Below are 17,043 nucleotides of genomic sequence, written 5' to 3' on the forward strand. Positions count from 1 at the left end.
CCACACAGAGGACGACCCGGGACGACCCCCAAGGTTGGACTACCCCGGGGCTCGAACCCAGGACCCTCTTGCTGTGAGACGACCGCGCTAACCACTGCGCCATGTGATTCAGAAATTTTATCAAGACATACTTTCACTCTGACTTCAAAACAGCTTCTCTTTTCACAATGTGGTTCTATTGACCTGCTTCAAAGATGACCTTCGCAATTATTCACAATGTGGTTCTATTGACCTGCTTCAAAGATGACCTCCGCAATTATTACAAATTATGAGACGCCCCCCAGGTAATACTAGTCCCGCGCTAACGCCAGACGATAAATTATTCATGGTCTGGGGTTCCTCAACACTGCTGAGAACAGAGGAATGTGAACCTGCATAACCGACTGCATCACTCAGCCCTTTTTCCTAACCTTCAGATGAGCACACACACACACACACACACACACACACACACACACACACACACACACACACACACACACAGACACACAACACACAGACACACACACACACACACACACACACACACAGGCAGGGTAAGAGTTCACTCTTCTCTCTCCATCACCAGGGAGATTTTCAGAATCTGTTTCGCAAAAAATAAATAGCAATATACAAAGGCTTTTATTTCCTTTTTTCTCCTTCAGCATGCTCCTCTCCCCCCCCCCCCGTCTCCTTGGCAGCGGGCCCTGAGGGGGGCGGGGCCACAGAGCTGATGTTTCCCCGGGGGCACGTGTACACGGCCCGCCATAAACCACACAAGCCATTAAAGTGTGCTCTCCTCTGCGCAGGGCATACAAAACCATGGAGAACGAGGACCTGAAGTTCCCGCTGGTCTTCGGCGAGGGCAAGAAGGTAAGAGACGCCTGCTCGGCAGAGCCCCTCCCACCGCCTTCTGCACCTCGTCTGTAATAACAGATACACAGGGCTGCATTAGTCACAACACCCTGCATGTGTGTGTGTGTGTGGGGGGGGGTTGCATGTAGCTCATTACTGCAGAAAAATGCCCCTGGCCTCTTTTTCCACTCGGCTGTCCACACCGACCTACGGCATCAGGAAAATGACTCTGCTGGGGGCGTCTGGGTAGCGTAGCGGTCTATTCCATTGCCTACCGGCACGGGGATCGCCGGTTCGAATTCCCGTGTTACCTCCGGCTTAGTCGGGCATTCCTACAGACACAATTGGCTGTGTCTGCGGGTGGGAAGCCGGATGTGGGTATGTGTCCTGGTCGCTGTACCTCCTCTAGTCGGCCGGGGTGACTGTTCAGGGGGGAATAGCGTGATCCTTCCCCGTGCTATGACCCCCTGGTGAAACTCCTCACTGTCAGGGGAAAAGAAGTGGCTGGCGACTCCACATGTATGGGAGGAGGCATGTGGTAGTCTGCAGCCCTCCCCGGATCAGCAGAGGGGGTGGAGCAGCCACCGGGACGGCTCGGAAGAGTGGGGTAATTGGCCGGATATAATTGGGGCGAAAAAGGGGGAAACACCCCCCCCCCCAAAAAAAGACTCTGCTCTAACTGCCCTCGCGGCCCCGGTGTGAAGCCCAGCACTCGTGGTGCGGTGGTCTAACTGCCACAATGTAAGACGTTCGATTCCCATCTGAGTCACAATGTCCGGAGGTAAAAAAGGGTTCTGGGGTGTGCAGTTGGGGTGGAGGCGCTGTCGGATACAAGTGTCCGCTAAACGGCACACGACTGGAATACGATCCTGCTACGACTCCCTCCAGAGGAATGTGGACGTAGAAAAGGGATTTGCCTCCAGATGCAGAAGAGAAAGGTCAGGCGCTCGAGACGTGGTTTTGAGACGGGGCCGTTCAGCGTCTCGTCCTAGTGGTTCTGAAAAGGTCAGAGGAAGAAAATCATGATAGACCAGAACAAACCCCACCCTCCCCTCCCCCTCTCTTGTTAAATCCACGCAGACTGCAGATTTGAGTTTGACAGATGACTGGGGCAGATGTCATGCCAAAGCACCGTCTGCCCCATAACCATGCTGGGGTTTACCCCCCATCCCCGGCAGACGGCCGTGCCCGTGTCGAGTCATCTGCCTTTGAAGTGGGGGAGCGGAGATGGATGGGTAGATAGATGTAGCGGGGGGGGGGGGGCAGAGCACTTCAAAGCGGCGGCACGCAGCCTGCCGGGCCTTGACACTCCACAATTAATCCCAGGATGTTTCCCCCGCTCCTCCGCCAGAGGATGAAACGCCCGGCCGCCTTTTTCCTCTTTCTCCCCCTTCCCTCCATCTCCCCCCCGTCTCCCTCTACTTGGCATCTTCCCCGCATCCTGATCCAGCCTCATTCCAACCAGGTCATCCCAGTAACCCCACCCCCACCCCACCCCTCCCCCAACTCCCTTCTTTCTCTCCCTTTCTTAAATGCCCCCCTTCTCCTTCTCTGTACAATAGATTCAATTAGCCCGGCTCCCAAACCCTGAGCAGGCGGCCATCTTTAGAGGCGGCGGTGGCAATTTGTGCAGACAGTCGGAATCAGATGGAATTTCATTCAGCGTACAAATGAGATAGATGGCGCCTGAGACCCAATGGAGAGAGAAAGAGAGAGGGGCGAGAGAGAGAGGGGGCAAGCGAGAGAGGGAGAGAGAGGGAGGGAGGGGGAGAGAGGGAGGGGAGAGAGAGGGAGGGGAGAGAGAGCATCAAGGACTCAACAGACTAGAATAATCGGAGACGTATCCGTTTCCTTTACGGTGTTATGAGCGATGCTGTCTGCTCCATTAAATACAGCGTAACCCCCCACCCCCACTCCCACCCCCCCTACCCCCCCGGTCTCTCGCTGATGTGGCTAAACACTGTTCATCCATGCAGACAAAGATTCCCTCGGCGGCAGATCGGGCATCTTTTCAAATGAAATGTCACCGGGGAGATGCCACCCAGGTCATTCTCTCTAACTAGCATGTGAGGCGTTGTTGACTAAATGGTCTCGGCAGACCCTCGGTGGATGCAGGACTTCTCATTATCCCCAGCCTCCACTGTGCAGACTGGGTTTAACCTTTATCATGGCTCAGGGGTGTGTGTAGTCAAGGAGCAAGCGATGTTCAGTGTTGATCCATCAGCACATAAGTTTTATTATACCAAACCAAATTAGATTACATATATCAAATATGCTATATTATGTATATATATTATGTACGTACACTACCGTTCAAAAGTTTGGGATCACCCAAACAATTTCGTGTTTTCCATGAAAAGTCACACTTATTCACCACCATATGTTGTGAAATGAATAGAAAATAGAGTCAAGACATTGACAAGGTTAGAAATAATGATTTGTATTTGAAATAAGATTTTTTTTACATCAAACTTTGCTTTCGTCAAAGAATCCTCCATTTGCAGCAATTACAGCATTGCAGACCTTTGGCATTCTAGCTGTTAATTTGTTGAGGTAATCTGGAGAAATTGCACCCCACGCTTCCAGAAGCAGCTCCCACAAGTTGGATTGGTTGGATGGGCACTTCTTTGAGCAGATTGAGTTTCTGGAGCATCACATTTGTGGGGTCAGTTAAACGCTCAAAATGGCCAGAAAAAGAGAACTTTCATCTGAAACTCGACAGTCTATTCTTGTTCTTAGAAATGAAGGCTATTCCATGCGAGAAATTGCTAAGAAATTGAAGATTTCCTACACTGGTGTGTACTACTCCCTTCAGAGGACAGCACAAACAGGCTCTAACAGGTACTATTTAATGAAGATGCCAGTTGGGGACCTGTGAGGCGTCTGTTTCTCAAACTAGAGACTCTAATGTACTTATCTTCTTGCTCAGTTGTGCAACGCGGCCTCCCACTTCTTTTTCTACTCTGGTTAGAGCCTGTTTGTGCTGTCCTCTGAAGGGAGTAGTACACACCGGTGTAGGAAATCTTCAATTTCTTAGCAATGTCTCGCATGGAATAGCCTTCATTTCTAAGAACAAGAATAGACTGTCGAGTTTCAGATGAAAGTTCTCTTTTTCTGGCCATTTTGAGCGTTTAATTGACCCCACAAATGTGATGCTCCAGAAACTCAATCTGCTCAAAGAAGTGCCCATCCAACCAATCCAACTTGTGGGAGCTGCTTCTGGAAGCGTGGGGTGCAATTTCTCCAGATTACCTCAACAAATTAACAGCTAGAATGCCAAAGGTCTGCAATGCTGTAATTGTTGCAAATGGAGGATTCTTTGACGAAAGCAAAGTTTGATGTAAAAAAAATCTTATTTCAAATACAAATCATTATTTCTAACCTTGTCAATGTCTTGACTCTATTTTCTATTCATTTCACAACATATGGTGGTGAATAAGTGTGACTTTTCATGGAAAACACAAAATTGTTTGGGTGATCCCAAACTTTTGAACGGTAGTGTATATATAATATTACCTGCTATGCTTATATCCATGGTAACAGAATGCTGGTCTCTGATGGAGTGGAGGGTGTGCGTTAAAACAGTATAACGTAAAAACAGAAACAAACATAATTCGGTGCAACTTTAATCACTGTTCTGCATTCATGCACTAGACAAAAAGTTGCTCTGTAACTCTGTAATCGTGCTGAACCGAGGCGGCTGGGTAGCGTAGCGGTCTATTCTGTTGCCTACCAACACGGGGATCGCCGGTTCGAATCCCTGCATTACCTCCGGCTTGGTCGGGTGTCCCTACAGACACAATTGGCCGTGTCTGCGAGTGGGAAGCCGGATGTGGGTATATGTCCTGGTCACCGCACTAGCGCCTCCTCTGTCTGGTCAGTCTGTTTGGGGAAGAGGGGGAACTGGGGGGAATAGCGTGATCCTCCCACGCGCTACGTCCCCCTGGTGAAACTCCTCACTGTCAGGTGAAAAGAAGCGGCTGGCGACTCCACATGTATCGGAGGAGGCATGTGGTAGTCTGCAGCCCTTCCCAGATCGGCAGAGAGGGTGGAGAGGGGGTGGAGCAGCGACCGGGATGGCTCGGAAGAGTGGGGTAACTGGCCAAGTACAATTGGGAAGAAAAAGGGGGAAAGAATCAGTAGCAAGTGCGGTAATCCACACACACCTTGTGGTGGATCATCCCTTGCATATTAAGAGCACGTACATTCAGATAGTGCACAACCTATCAGGATAGGCTGAACTGACGAATTTGGGAAAATAATGCCTTTATACATACAGAAAGGTGGATGTCAGCATGACACCTCCTTGTGGTCATACAAAGGAAAAATGTCTTCATGCATGCTCAGTAATGCAGGTTAGGAGCTCGCATACAGGGGAATCAGTTCATCTGGACACAAGGTTTATTGACAGAAACGTTTCCTCATTCATCTTATGCCCCTTTTCCACTACACGGTACCGGCTCAACTCGACTTGACTTTTTCGTTTTCCATTACTGGAAAGTACCGGCATTTCAGTAACTGTTACCGCTTTTCTGGTACCACCTTTGTCGAGGTTCAAAAACACTGGGGCGGGTAGCAAAACCAATGCAGACCAGCTACACTGAGGGGTACCGTTACGGTAATGGAAAACGACACTGTGAGTCGAGTCGGGTTGAGCCGGTACCATGTAGTGGAAAAGGGGCGTAAGTGACTCTTCAGTCTCAAATAACTGCAGGTATCCCCACCCTTATAAACAATACAGTGGCATAGCGACCCAAACCAACCATTGGTTTCATATGCAAATTGCCGTGACCATTAACTAGAGTTACAGTGGTCGTGTACTATTCACAGAGGATCGGGGATTGGGCGGCACGGTGGCCCGGTGGTTAGCGCTGCCACCTCACAGCAAGAAGGTCCTGGGTTCCAACCCCAGGGTTGTCCAACCTTGGGGGCCATCCCAGGTCCTTTATGTGTGGAGTTTGCATGTTCTCCCCGTGTCTGCGGTGGGTTTTCTCCGGGTGCTCTGGTTTCCCCCACCATCAAAAAGACATGCATGTTAGGGTTAACACTCCTGTCTGTGCCCTTGACCGAGGCATGGCGAGACGAACTGGAGGTGGTCCCCGGGTGCTGCATGGCGGCTGCCTGCTGCTGCTAGCTACACAGCTAGGATGGGTTAAATGCAGAGAGGAATTTCCCCACGGGGATTAATGTGTGGGCCCTGTAATGGCTTGGCGGCCTGTCCGGGGGTCTCCTCGCCTGCCGCCCAGTGACTGCTGGGATAGGCTCCAGCATTCCCGCGACCCTGAGAGCAGGATAAGCGGTTTGGATAATGGATGGATGGATGGATGGATTAATATAGTATACCAGAATAATAAAATAGTTAATGGTCACAGTAAGTGGGGGTTGCGTATGAAACCACAGCTCAGATTCACTTCAACAAGAAAAGAATTCCCAGCGGGAAAAGCACCAAAGTGTCTTTGTGATGGTGAACCTGAACGCCGGCTAATGCCGTGCTGGGAATCAAACAGTTGCCGTTCTTCCTCTGAAGGCTGTTTGTCGTACGGTTTCCTCCTCCACAGGCTCGCGTGTTGGCGACCATTGGAGTCACCAGGGGCCTCGGCGACCACGACCTTAAAGTACACGACTCGAACATCTACATCAAACCTTTCCTCTCGTGTTTCCCAGAGGTAAGCCACCATCTGAATACCCACGGTTCCATTCACTGGCAGGGTCACATGTAATAAGTGCAGTACAGTTTATTTTAACACACTTTCTCATTGATCACAAAACGCCACAATGTTACGCTGCATACTTGTGGCCGCTCTTTTGACCTTGATGTTTGCTCTTTGTATTTGCAACAACGGTATCCCGAAAGTACTCTGAGACGTTAGCTTGTGTTTTTATGTCTTTGGCTGAAAACACACTTTACTTACTTTACTTTACTTTACTTTAATTAGACTAATGCAAGATGGCTGTCACACGTCGCCTGTGGTCGTTTGGGGCATTGTTTGTGCGCGTCCTCAAAAATGAGTGCTATGCATCCTCAAGGTGCAATACCTACATGAACCGTGGGGGCCGTATACAGGCAGTAAGCCCCCGGTTTATGCCCAGTGACTAGCATGTATGTCACAGTTGGAGTAAACATTAGAAGAAGAGTCATGATGCGTGCTCAATAATCCAGGTAAGAAAATCAGACAAGGGTAAAAGTTTTGAAGAATATGATGCGCAGGATGCCAAGCAGTGTCCAGACGCCACCGGAACAGCCCAGGACCCAAGCCACATGACCATCACCATGTTAAAAAGAAAAGAAAAAAAAGATGGCGACAGATGTACTCTTAGGTCCCTTCCTCGGTTCAGGAAAAGTCGTTCCCTCATCACATAGATGGCCTCTTTGACTCCCCATTCAAACCAGCGTTCCTCCCTATCAAGGATGTGAACATCCTCAGCCCTGAAAGGGTGGCCACTGGCCTGTAGATGGTGTAGACTGTGGAGTCCTGGTCTGTAGATGGTGTAGACTGTGGAGTCCTGGCCTGTAGATGGTGTAGACTGTGGAGTCCTGGTCTGTAGATGGTGTAGACTGTGGAGTCCTGGCCTGTAGATGGTGTAGACTGTGGAGTCCTGGCCTGTAGATGGTGTAGACTGTGGAGTCCTGGCCTGTAGATGGTGTAGACTGTGGAGTCCTGGCCTGTAGATGGTGTAGACTGTGGAGTCCTGGTCTGTAGATGGTGTAGACTGTGGAGTCCTGGCCTGTAGATGGTGTAGACTGTGGAGTCCTGGCCTGTAGATGGTGTAGACTGTGGAGTCCTGGTCTGTAGATGGTGTAGACTGTGGAGTCCTGGCCTGTAGATGGTGTAGACTGTGGAGTCCTGGTCTGTAGATGGTGTAGACTGTGGAGTCCTGGCCTGTAGGTGGTGTAGACTGTGGAGTCCTGGTCTGACGTGTTGTGCCATCCTCTTGGCCAGCGTCTGTTTAGTTTCCCTGATGTACAAGTCACAGCAGTCCCCCTGGTACTTAACAGCTACACTATATTGCTCTGTTTGTGCCGGGGGACCCGATCCTGGAGGTGGACCAACTTCTGGCATAGCGTGTTTTGGGGTTTGAAAGCGACTGCGACTGAATAGTACCGCAGAATTTGGCCATTGTAACTCTAGTTAATGGTCACGGCAATTTGCATAGGAAACTGATTGTTGGTTTCAGTCATTATGCAACTATTGTTTATAAGGGTGGGACACCTGCAGTCAGTTGAGACTGAAGAGGTCACTTAGGGCCCTTACACACCAGGCTGACCGTCGGCCAATGCCGGGCCGTCGGTGAGCGTCTGTGACCCTAGATTTTGCGGTGTATCCCGCACCGTCGGCAGCTTTTGCAGGTGCTTCAGCATGTTGAGTGGGCAGAGCCTGTAGATGAGAGACATCACTCTGATTGGCTGTTCAGCTTAGTGAATCAGTGCAGAGCGTACATGCTAGCTGGCCGTCGGCTGTAGTCTTTGCGGTGTGGTCAAGTGCTACCTTTTGTTCCAGACGACAGGCATGGAGGTTAAGACAATGGATGGATGGATGGATGGATGGATGGATCACTAATTCTGTTTTTTTCACTGTCTATTTATTGGAGAAACAAGTATTACAATATTACAATAATTTCTATAGTGGCATCACTGGTGAAATGTCTCATTTGTTATGTTGACTTGTCATGTACCAACCTTTTCAAAATCAATAAAAAAAAATAATTATATAAAAACAGAATATGACGGCCTGCAAAAAAATCAGTCAAATCAAATTTGTTTTTGCTTTAATCCCTGTAGCTAGCTAGCAAGACGAGTTTCCATACTATAAGTACAGCAACAGAAGTTAACGATATGATAATAACATCAATAAAATAAAATAATAAAACACAGTTAACAGCACATCAGCGAGACCTAACCACCTATGGTTACTAGATGGCGGTATGGTTATGTGGTAGAAATGCAGTTAAAATCTTAAATAAATATCTCGGTCAATTTAAGTGGTACAGTCATAGGAGTTAAATCATGGTTCATGAACTTGTTTGCTGAGTACCAGCTGGATCACTAGAGGGTTATACAATTAATTCACATCAATTCAGACATGTACAGAAACTAGTAGCGTTATAGGTTGGATGTACCATGGGTCTGCCGAATGACAAGCTAAGCAGGTATGGGCTTGGCTAGGGCTTGGATGGGAGACCTCCCAGAAAGACTAAGTTGCTCCTGGAAGTGGTGTTGCTGGGCCGGTAGGGGACAGTCTTCCATCTTGTCCTAATAAAAAAACAACAACAAAAAACGCCATGCCCCAGTGAAGTGACAGGGACACTGTGCTGATGTGTGGTCAGCGTTCTGGCTGCCGTGCACCACCCAGGTGGTGCTGCACATTGGTGGCGGTTGAGGCGGGTTTTCCCCTTCACTGTGGAGTGTTTCGGGTGTCTAGATAAAACGCTGTATAAATGTAATCCATTATTATTATTACTACATTGAAGGCCTCTAAGGAATGCTGGAATGTACAACCTGAAGATAAGGTTACCAGCACTTGGCAAGGTCCAGAGAGTGGTGTTTGAAGATATGTGTGTGTGTCTGTGTGTGTGTGTGTGTGTGCCAGAGAGAGAAGGGATGAGGTTTGTTCAAGTTATTTTCCTGATAAAACGAGAATGTGTGTAGCCTCGAACACACTATTCCAGTCTCCATGGTGTGCGGCAGGCTGAGAGTCTTACTCTGAGAGGAAAGCGTTCTTGTCTTGTCTTGTGTAGTAGAGATGGGATGAACTCATCTCCCTGTGATCACCAGTGACGATAACCTGGAAAGGTCGTTAATTGGTCCCACGTCCTGTTTTAGATCTGATAACCAAATCAAGCCGGTTAATGTCAATTTGTTACTTTTATGTGAGGTGAAGGAAAGGTCAGTGTGCAGACCCACTTAATATATAAAAGGCTCCTCGTGGGGGCATTCGGGTGGCTTAGCGGTCTATCCCGCTGCCTCTGTAGGGACGCCCGACCGAGCCGGAGGTAACACGAGAGAATCTACCCCCGGCTTGGTCGGGCGTCCCTACAGACACAATTGGCCGTGTCTGTGGGTGGGAAGCCGGATGTGGGTATGTGTCCTGGTCGCCGCACTAGCGCCTCCTCTGGTCAGTCAGGGCGCCTGTTCAGGGGAGGGGGAACTGGGGGGAATAGCGTGATCCTCCCACGCGCTACGTCCCCCTGGCGAAACTCCTCACTGTCAGGTGAAAAGAAGCGGCTGGCGACTCCACATGTAAGGGAGGAGATATGTGGTAGTCTGCAGCCCTCCCCGGGTCGGCAGAGGGGGTGGAGCAGAGACCGGGACGGCTCGGAAGAGTGGGGTAATTGGACGGGTACAGTTGGGGAGAAAAAGAGAGGGTCCTCGCTACACCCTTCAGCTGAACAGCTCCGTGACGCCTCTGCAGGCAGACATGACAGGACTTCCTAACGAGACAGCAGGGCTGACGAAAGCATCCAGATGAAGCGAGTATGAACCGGAAACAAGGCCTCCGCCACACCAGAAACCGGCAGGGCAAACTCGGTGACCTCGCGGTGAAGGAAGCTTGGAAACCAACAACACGGAAAACAGTAAAAAGCATGAAACACCGTCGTACCAGCTACGAGGGCTGGACGGTCCGTCGGCTTTTAACGAGATATAGGGCGAGACAATAGCGTTTATATGGATACAGTGTGACGTCGAGTTAAAACACACGTTTCTTAACACTAGAAGCACCGGGATTTCACTCCTACCTGAAACGACCATGGGCGGTCAAAATGACCGCCACGGTTTTTAAACTCCATATTCTGTCAAGATAAATACCCAACTGAGGTATTAATGCGTTACGTATATGTTAGCATGTCTGTTATGAAGCTAACTGACACCAACATTAACATTTGAACGAGGGCTGCTATATTGTGCAGCTGTATATCTTGAAGCAGGGAAGGAAACCCTGTCTGCATGTTATTTTGACGTGTTCTGTTATAAAAGTGCTTGCGACGTCTCACATGTGGCTTCGACTCCCAGCTGGACATTCGGCCCACTTGGTAGAAAATACCCAGATGTATACGGTGTATCGCCGTTCAGCCTAAAAACACAGAGATATGATGTTTGGTCCATGTGGCCCAGCCCCACCATCTGCTCCTACTTCACGACTTTTGTGCAGCAGTTTATATTCCAGGGCACAGTTGTATAACATTGAATGGTGTGACACCGCTAAAATAATGTCCCCCCATTTTGGACTCTCTACCAGCCGCCTCATCAGAGGTCAGCACTAGTCAAAGCAGGGCTACTGGTCGAGGTCTGATTCAGAGACACAGATCTTAACTGTATGACCTCTTCATCTTCACAATAATCCCTCCTCCTCATTATATACAGTCAGTAGATGAGGTCGAGGCAGTCTTCATGAAGCATGTGTGATATCCAATCACTTCCAGGTCAAAGTGTACCCGCTCGCGCAGTGCGACCACGACGCCGATGACGTGTTGGTGCTGGGAACCGACGGCCTGTGGGACGTCCTTAGCAACCAGGAAGTGGCCGAGGCTGTCACCTGTTTCCTGGCCAACTGTGACCCCGACGACCAACACAGGCATGTTCCCCCCCCAGCACAGCCGGGGCAGAGCTGACCCTCCTCTCACCCCGGTCGTCTCATCGTGGTTACGCTAACTCGCACACTTTCGGATAAGCGGTTCCCAGATATAGCTGAATAGGCTGGTGGGGCTAGGAAGGCCGCACGCTGGGCCTTTCTGTTTATCTCAGAAGTTCATCCAAGTGATGAAAATCTTTTTTCAACACAGTCAGAATGTTCATATTCAACTTATTGGTGGTTCCCAAAATACACGGAGTGCTGCCACACGATGCAGTTCAGCATATTATGAACGAATGAGGATGTTCAGGATGCCCACTCACTTCATTGGCTTACATGCTGTTACATTACAGATGGACCCCCCCCCTTTTTTTTCCTCCCCAATTGTATTGGGCCAATCACCCCACTCTTTCAAGCCGTCCCGGTCTCTGCTCCACCCCCTCTGCTGATCCGGGCAGGGCTGCAGACTACCACATGCCTCCTCCCATACATGTGGAGTCTCCAGCCGCTTCTTTTCACCTGACAGTGAGGAGTTTCACCAGGGGGACGTAGCACATGGGAGGATCACACTATTCCTCCCGGTTCCCCCTCTCCACCCCTCCCAACAGGCGCCCCGACCGACCGACCAGAGGAGGCGCTAGTGCAGCAACCAGGATACATACCCACATCCGGCTTCCCACCCACAGACACGGCCAGTTGTGTCTGTAGGGACGCCCGACTACCCGGACGCCCCACATTAGAGATGGTTAAGTTTAGGTTTGGTGGGGTTAAAGTCAGGGTAAGGATATGGAAGGCCGTTTGTAATGCGTTAAAAATCTGTACCGAGTGTAAATCAGGGTTAGAGGTCGATCTCAACTGATGTCCTCATCCGTCAATATGTATTCTGGGACCTGCAAATAGCGTTTACATGAACATTTTTGTCTTCAAGAGTGGGTCCATACATTATTTATTTATTTTATTTATAGTGGGCTCATACATTATTTATTGTAAAATTTATTTCTGATTTTTTCCCCTTTTCTCCCAATTTAGTGGCCAATCGATCCCTGTTTTAATTCAAACACCCACCCTCGTACTACGTGCGTTCTCCAACTGCATCTCTCCGGCCGGCAGTCTCGAAGGAGACGCCTCCCCACTTTCGTGACAAGGCGACTCCAGGCCGAACCCACTGCTTTCCCCCCACACACAAGCTGACTCCGCCCCCCTCCCGAAGACAGCGTTGCCAATATCGCTGCTTCGTCGAGTCCGGCCATAGTCGGATCTGACGAGACCGGGTCGCGAACCCTGGTCCCCAGTGGGCAACTGCATCGACACAAAGCCGATGCTTAGACCGCTACACCACCGCGGACATACATTATTTTTATATATATATATATATATATATATATATATATATTTATTTGTAGTGGGCTCATACATTATTTATCTATTTATTTATTTATTTTATAGTGGGCTCATACATTATTTATCTATTTATCTATCTATGTATGTATTTTATAGTGGGCTCATACATTAGTGGTGTAGGCCTGAGTAGTGATTGTAACACAGTGGATGCTCGTGATAAGATCTGATCTGATGTGCTTTATTTCATAGCAGCTGGACTGTTAATCCATCTTCCCTCGTGTTTGACCTTCAGATACACGATGGCGGCGCAGGACCTGGTCATGCGAGCCCGGGGGGTGCTGAGGGACCGGGGCTGGAGGATATCTGATGACAGACTGGGATCTGGGGATGACATTTCTGTCTACATCATCCCTCTGATGCACGGCAATAGAGAGACCTAGCCAAGTGCAGACCCTTGCTGGCTAAACGCACAGCCTGCATTGTGCCGTTTGCCCAAAGCCCCTCGTGTTCTTGTTAAGCACTTCGGTGTGAGCGCTCTTCCTCTGGTAAGGGATCCAAAACGTGTGCAGACACCTACTAAGATTTGTGTTATTTCTATCCAAGAGGGAGATTCCAGGTTATCCTTTTTGTTTGGCAAGATAAACTGACCACAGACCCGGACCCCAGACCCTCACGAGAGCCAAGTTACAGACCGATGGTAAACGGGTTTCCGTTCTTTCGGCGAGCAGACGGTCCTGAACCTGGTCGTGGGTCCTGACGGAGGGAGACGAGGCAGACCCCGCACTGCTGTTAAGTTCAATGTGTCTGCATAGTGTTGCTGGGAGAGTGTAACTGACCCGACACACAAGTTTTTGTTGGAACATCTGTACAGTGAAAAGAGACAGAAAGACACACACACACATATACACACATATATATATATATATATATATATATATATACACACACACATATATACACACACATATATACACACATATATACACACATATATATACATATATACATATATACATATATATATATATATATACGTATATATATACACGTATATATATATATGGTCATATCTTCTCTGTTCAGTGTAACTGTGTTTTTAGAATTTCCATCTGGCCTGGATCACCTGGGTTTTGCATCCATTAGTCACTTGTCTAAAAAGGAAAAGAAAAGAAAAGAAAAGCCTCCTGCGGGCGTGACGGGGCTTTTAAGGGGGAATTATCCGCCGTTTCATTTCACTTTAGCGAAGTTGCTGGGTTCTAGGGACCATTTTCCAAATGGAATTTTCCAAATGGATCCAGCAGAACCAGAGAAACCCTACTTTTTAGTCCCGGTGAGCCCTGTGGCGCCGTAGACCCTGACAACCACATTACCCAGAATGCCGCACGCCGGCGGCGCCTGTCGACCCACTAACCGGGGGGCGGGGCTTTGCCTCGGCGTTTCATGACGGCCGGTGGTTTGGAAACGCCGTAGTGATGACGTGTACGTAGACTCCGTCCATAAGCACCGAGCTGCTCAGTGGCGTAAAGAAGAGACGCAGAGTAAAAACACTAAAGTACTTCACACTTCATCAGTTATCAGCTAAGATACACACACACACACACACTGTGGCAACACCGTACGACAAGCGTGTAGTCCTACTGAGTAAAACGACCAGGATGACGTCACTTAGATGACGCGTTAGAAACACGTCCCTCACGCGCTGCGTAGGACTCCACTACTGGAGAAGGCCTCCTGATGTGTCCCATGAGGTAACGTCCCCTGTAAACTCTGACCAGAATATGGTTCCCTGTCTGATCTCACAGAACCGTGTAGTGGAGCCGTGCCTCCGCTGTAAGAGACTGCTGTACTTTAACGACGAAGACGAGGAAGCCCCGGTTCTGGGAGAGTGACGTGGTGTGAGGGTCCACAGTCCGCGGAGTTTCTGGTGTCGACAGAACGACTGCCCTTAAATCATCTCGAACACCGTAAGGTCTCTCCCACATGCCCGAGTCCGGCCTAGTCACCTACCTCGTCAAGTTTGTCCGGTGGTATGGATTCATTAGTGCTGTTTAAAGTGTGTTGTCGTCATCATCTGTGCAGCACGTGTCATGTGGCCTCCTGAGGCTCCAGTATAACCTCTGTTGGACGTTATGGGGGGAATATCGGGTTTAAACGTGCGCTAAACAAACAGACTGGCAGGGGAAGCGGTCGGTGCGATGCTTTGTGGAGAACGCCACCGGACGTGTGGCTGTTTTCTGGTTTTGTCATGTGTTGTGGTTTCTCCCAGGTGGTTCTGAGAGGTAACTGGGTTTAACTCTGCCCCGTTACAGGACGAGGACTGGCTCACTGCCACCAGTGTTCACGGGCGATCACTTAGTTTCCATTTTCCCCCAGAAATGTAATGACACTAATTTGGAAAGACGGACGACAACCACAGCACAGGAAGCCGTCACTCCCAGATTGATTGACAGGTGTCTTAACACAAGGACTAACAGTAAACAACAAGTACATGTGAGTTTGTTATGTTTTGCGATTCTGTAAAAGGTGTGTTCACATCTGTAATGGTTGTGAAGGCCGGAGGAAAGGCACCCACATGTTCAGGCACCATGTGATGAGAGAGACACAAGATGGCTTATGTGTTATGTGTGTGTTAGTTATGTTAGTGTGAGTATGTGTGTTCTTGTAGTTCTTGAATGTGTTTTTGTCTGTGTTGTACTGCTGTGGGCTGGGAGAAACAGCTTTTCGTTTTATTTCATGTGTGCAGGTACAGGAGGTGAACTGACAAATAAAGTGTTCCTGATTACTTTACATCCACAACTCCAACTCTTCAGTCATGTGTGCACACACACACCTCCACCAACACACCAGGCAACATGGCCCAGAACAAAACAAACCAGACGGACTGAAAACGAGCTTCCAGATGCTGTGTGACATGACAGCTTTTTAACCACTTTATAACAGCGTTATAACAAACCGCTTTATAAGCAGTTAACAGCTATAAGCGCTTTACAACAGGTTTATAACCGCTTTATAACAGGGTTATAACAGCTTTATAAGCAGATAACAGCTTTATTCAGCGCTTAACAGGTTTATAACCGCTTTATAACAGGGTTATAACTGCGTTATAACTGCGTTATAACAGCTTTATAAGCAGATAACAGCTTTATTCAGCGCTTTACAACAGGTTTATAACCGCTTTATAACAGTGTTATAACCGCGTTATAACAGCGTTATAAGCAGATAGCTTTATTCAGCGCTTTACAACGGGTTTATAACTGCTTTATAACGGGGTTATAACTGCATTATAACAGCTTTATAAGCAGATAACAGCTTTATTCAGCGCTTTACAACAGGGTTATAACTGGTTTATAACATGTTTATAACCGCTTTATAACATAGCGGTTTTTTGCAGCTTTCTAAGCGCCTTCCAACAGCTTTATAACAGGTTTATAACTACTTTCAGCTTTATAATAAACACCATCATGTGGTTTATAACAGCTTTATAAGCACTGCATAACAGGTTTATAACTACTTTGTAACAGGTTGGTCCCACCTTGGTGGGTCGTCCCGGGTCGTCCTCCGTGTGGAGTTTGCATGTTCTCCCCGTGTCTGTGTGGGTTTCCTCCCACAGTCCAAAGACCTGCAGGTCAGGTGAATCAGCCGTACTACATTGTCCCTAGGTGTGAGTGTGTGTGTGTGTGTGTGTGTGTGTGTGTGTGTGTGTGTGTGTGTGTGTAGGCTCTGTGATGGCCTGGCGGCCTGTCCAGGGTGTCTCCTCACCTGTCGCCCAATGACTGTTTGACTGCTGCTGGGATAAATAAATAAATATATACATATATATACATATATAATATATATGAATAATGTGTAGGATGTTTTCAGGCTGAGGCTCACTTGACTCACTTGAGATGGAGCTTTTAGGTTTATTTAAAATCAAATGAAAAACCCTGTAAATGGACAGTTTGCCCAATCATACGTAGTAAAATGTACCTTAACAAAAAGAAAAGGAAGTCATTGACACTGTTTTGGAGACTCGAATTAAAACGCAGCAAATGACCATGAAAGAGTCACGGGTTGAGATGTTGGGAAGGAGTCGGCGATTCAGTATGAAAACAAAGAAGCTTGGAAAATTTACAAAAACCTGAGTTGAGAATCTGAGGTTAATTTCCCAACACCAACACAACTACACTACCTGTGTAGCTGGACTGCTAATCACACACACACACACACAAAGAAGCTGCTGTTGTCAAGTGGCGTAACGTGTAGCGATTGGTCTGCAGCATGCAGCATGCAGCATGCTGCATGCTGCATGCTGCAGACC

General features: G+C 48.4%; 1 protein-coding gene across 1 annotated transcript in view; it reads left to right on the plus strand.

Moving 5' to 3' along the window:
• ppm1h (protein phosphatase, Mg2+/Mn2+ dependent, 1H) overlaps positions 1-13,183 on the plus strand; it is a 49,114-nt gene extending 35,931 nt beyond the window's left edge. Inside the window, exons 7-10 of the mRNA XM_056282220.1 lie at positions 789-852; positions 6,393-6,500; positions 11,254-11,405; positions 13,036-13,183. Coding sequence (XP_056138195.1) covers positions 789-852; positions 6,393-6,500; positions 11,254-11,405; positions 13,036-13,183 — 472 coding nt within the window. The remainder of the gene's footprint in view (positions 1-788; positions 853-6,392; positions 6,501-11,253; positions 11,406-13,035) is intronic.
• The last annotated feature ends 3,860 nt before the right edge of the window (positions 13,184-17,043 follow it).

Source organism: Lampris incognitus, chromosome 6 (genome assembly GCF_029633865.1).
Source record: "Lampris incognitus isolate fLamInc1 chromosome 6, fLamInc1.hap2, whole genome shotgun sequence".
NCBI lineage: Eukaryota > Metazoa > Chordata > Actinopteri > Lampriformes > Lampridae > Lampris > Lampris incognitus.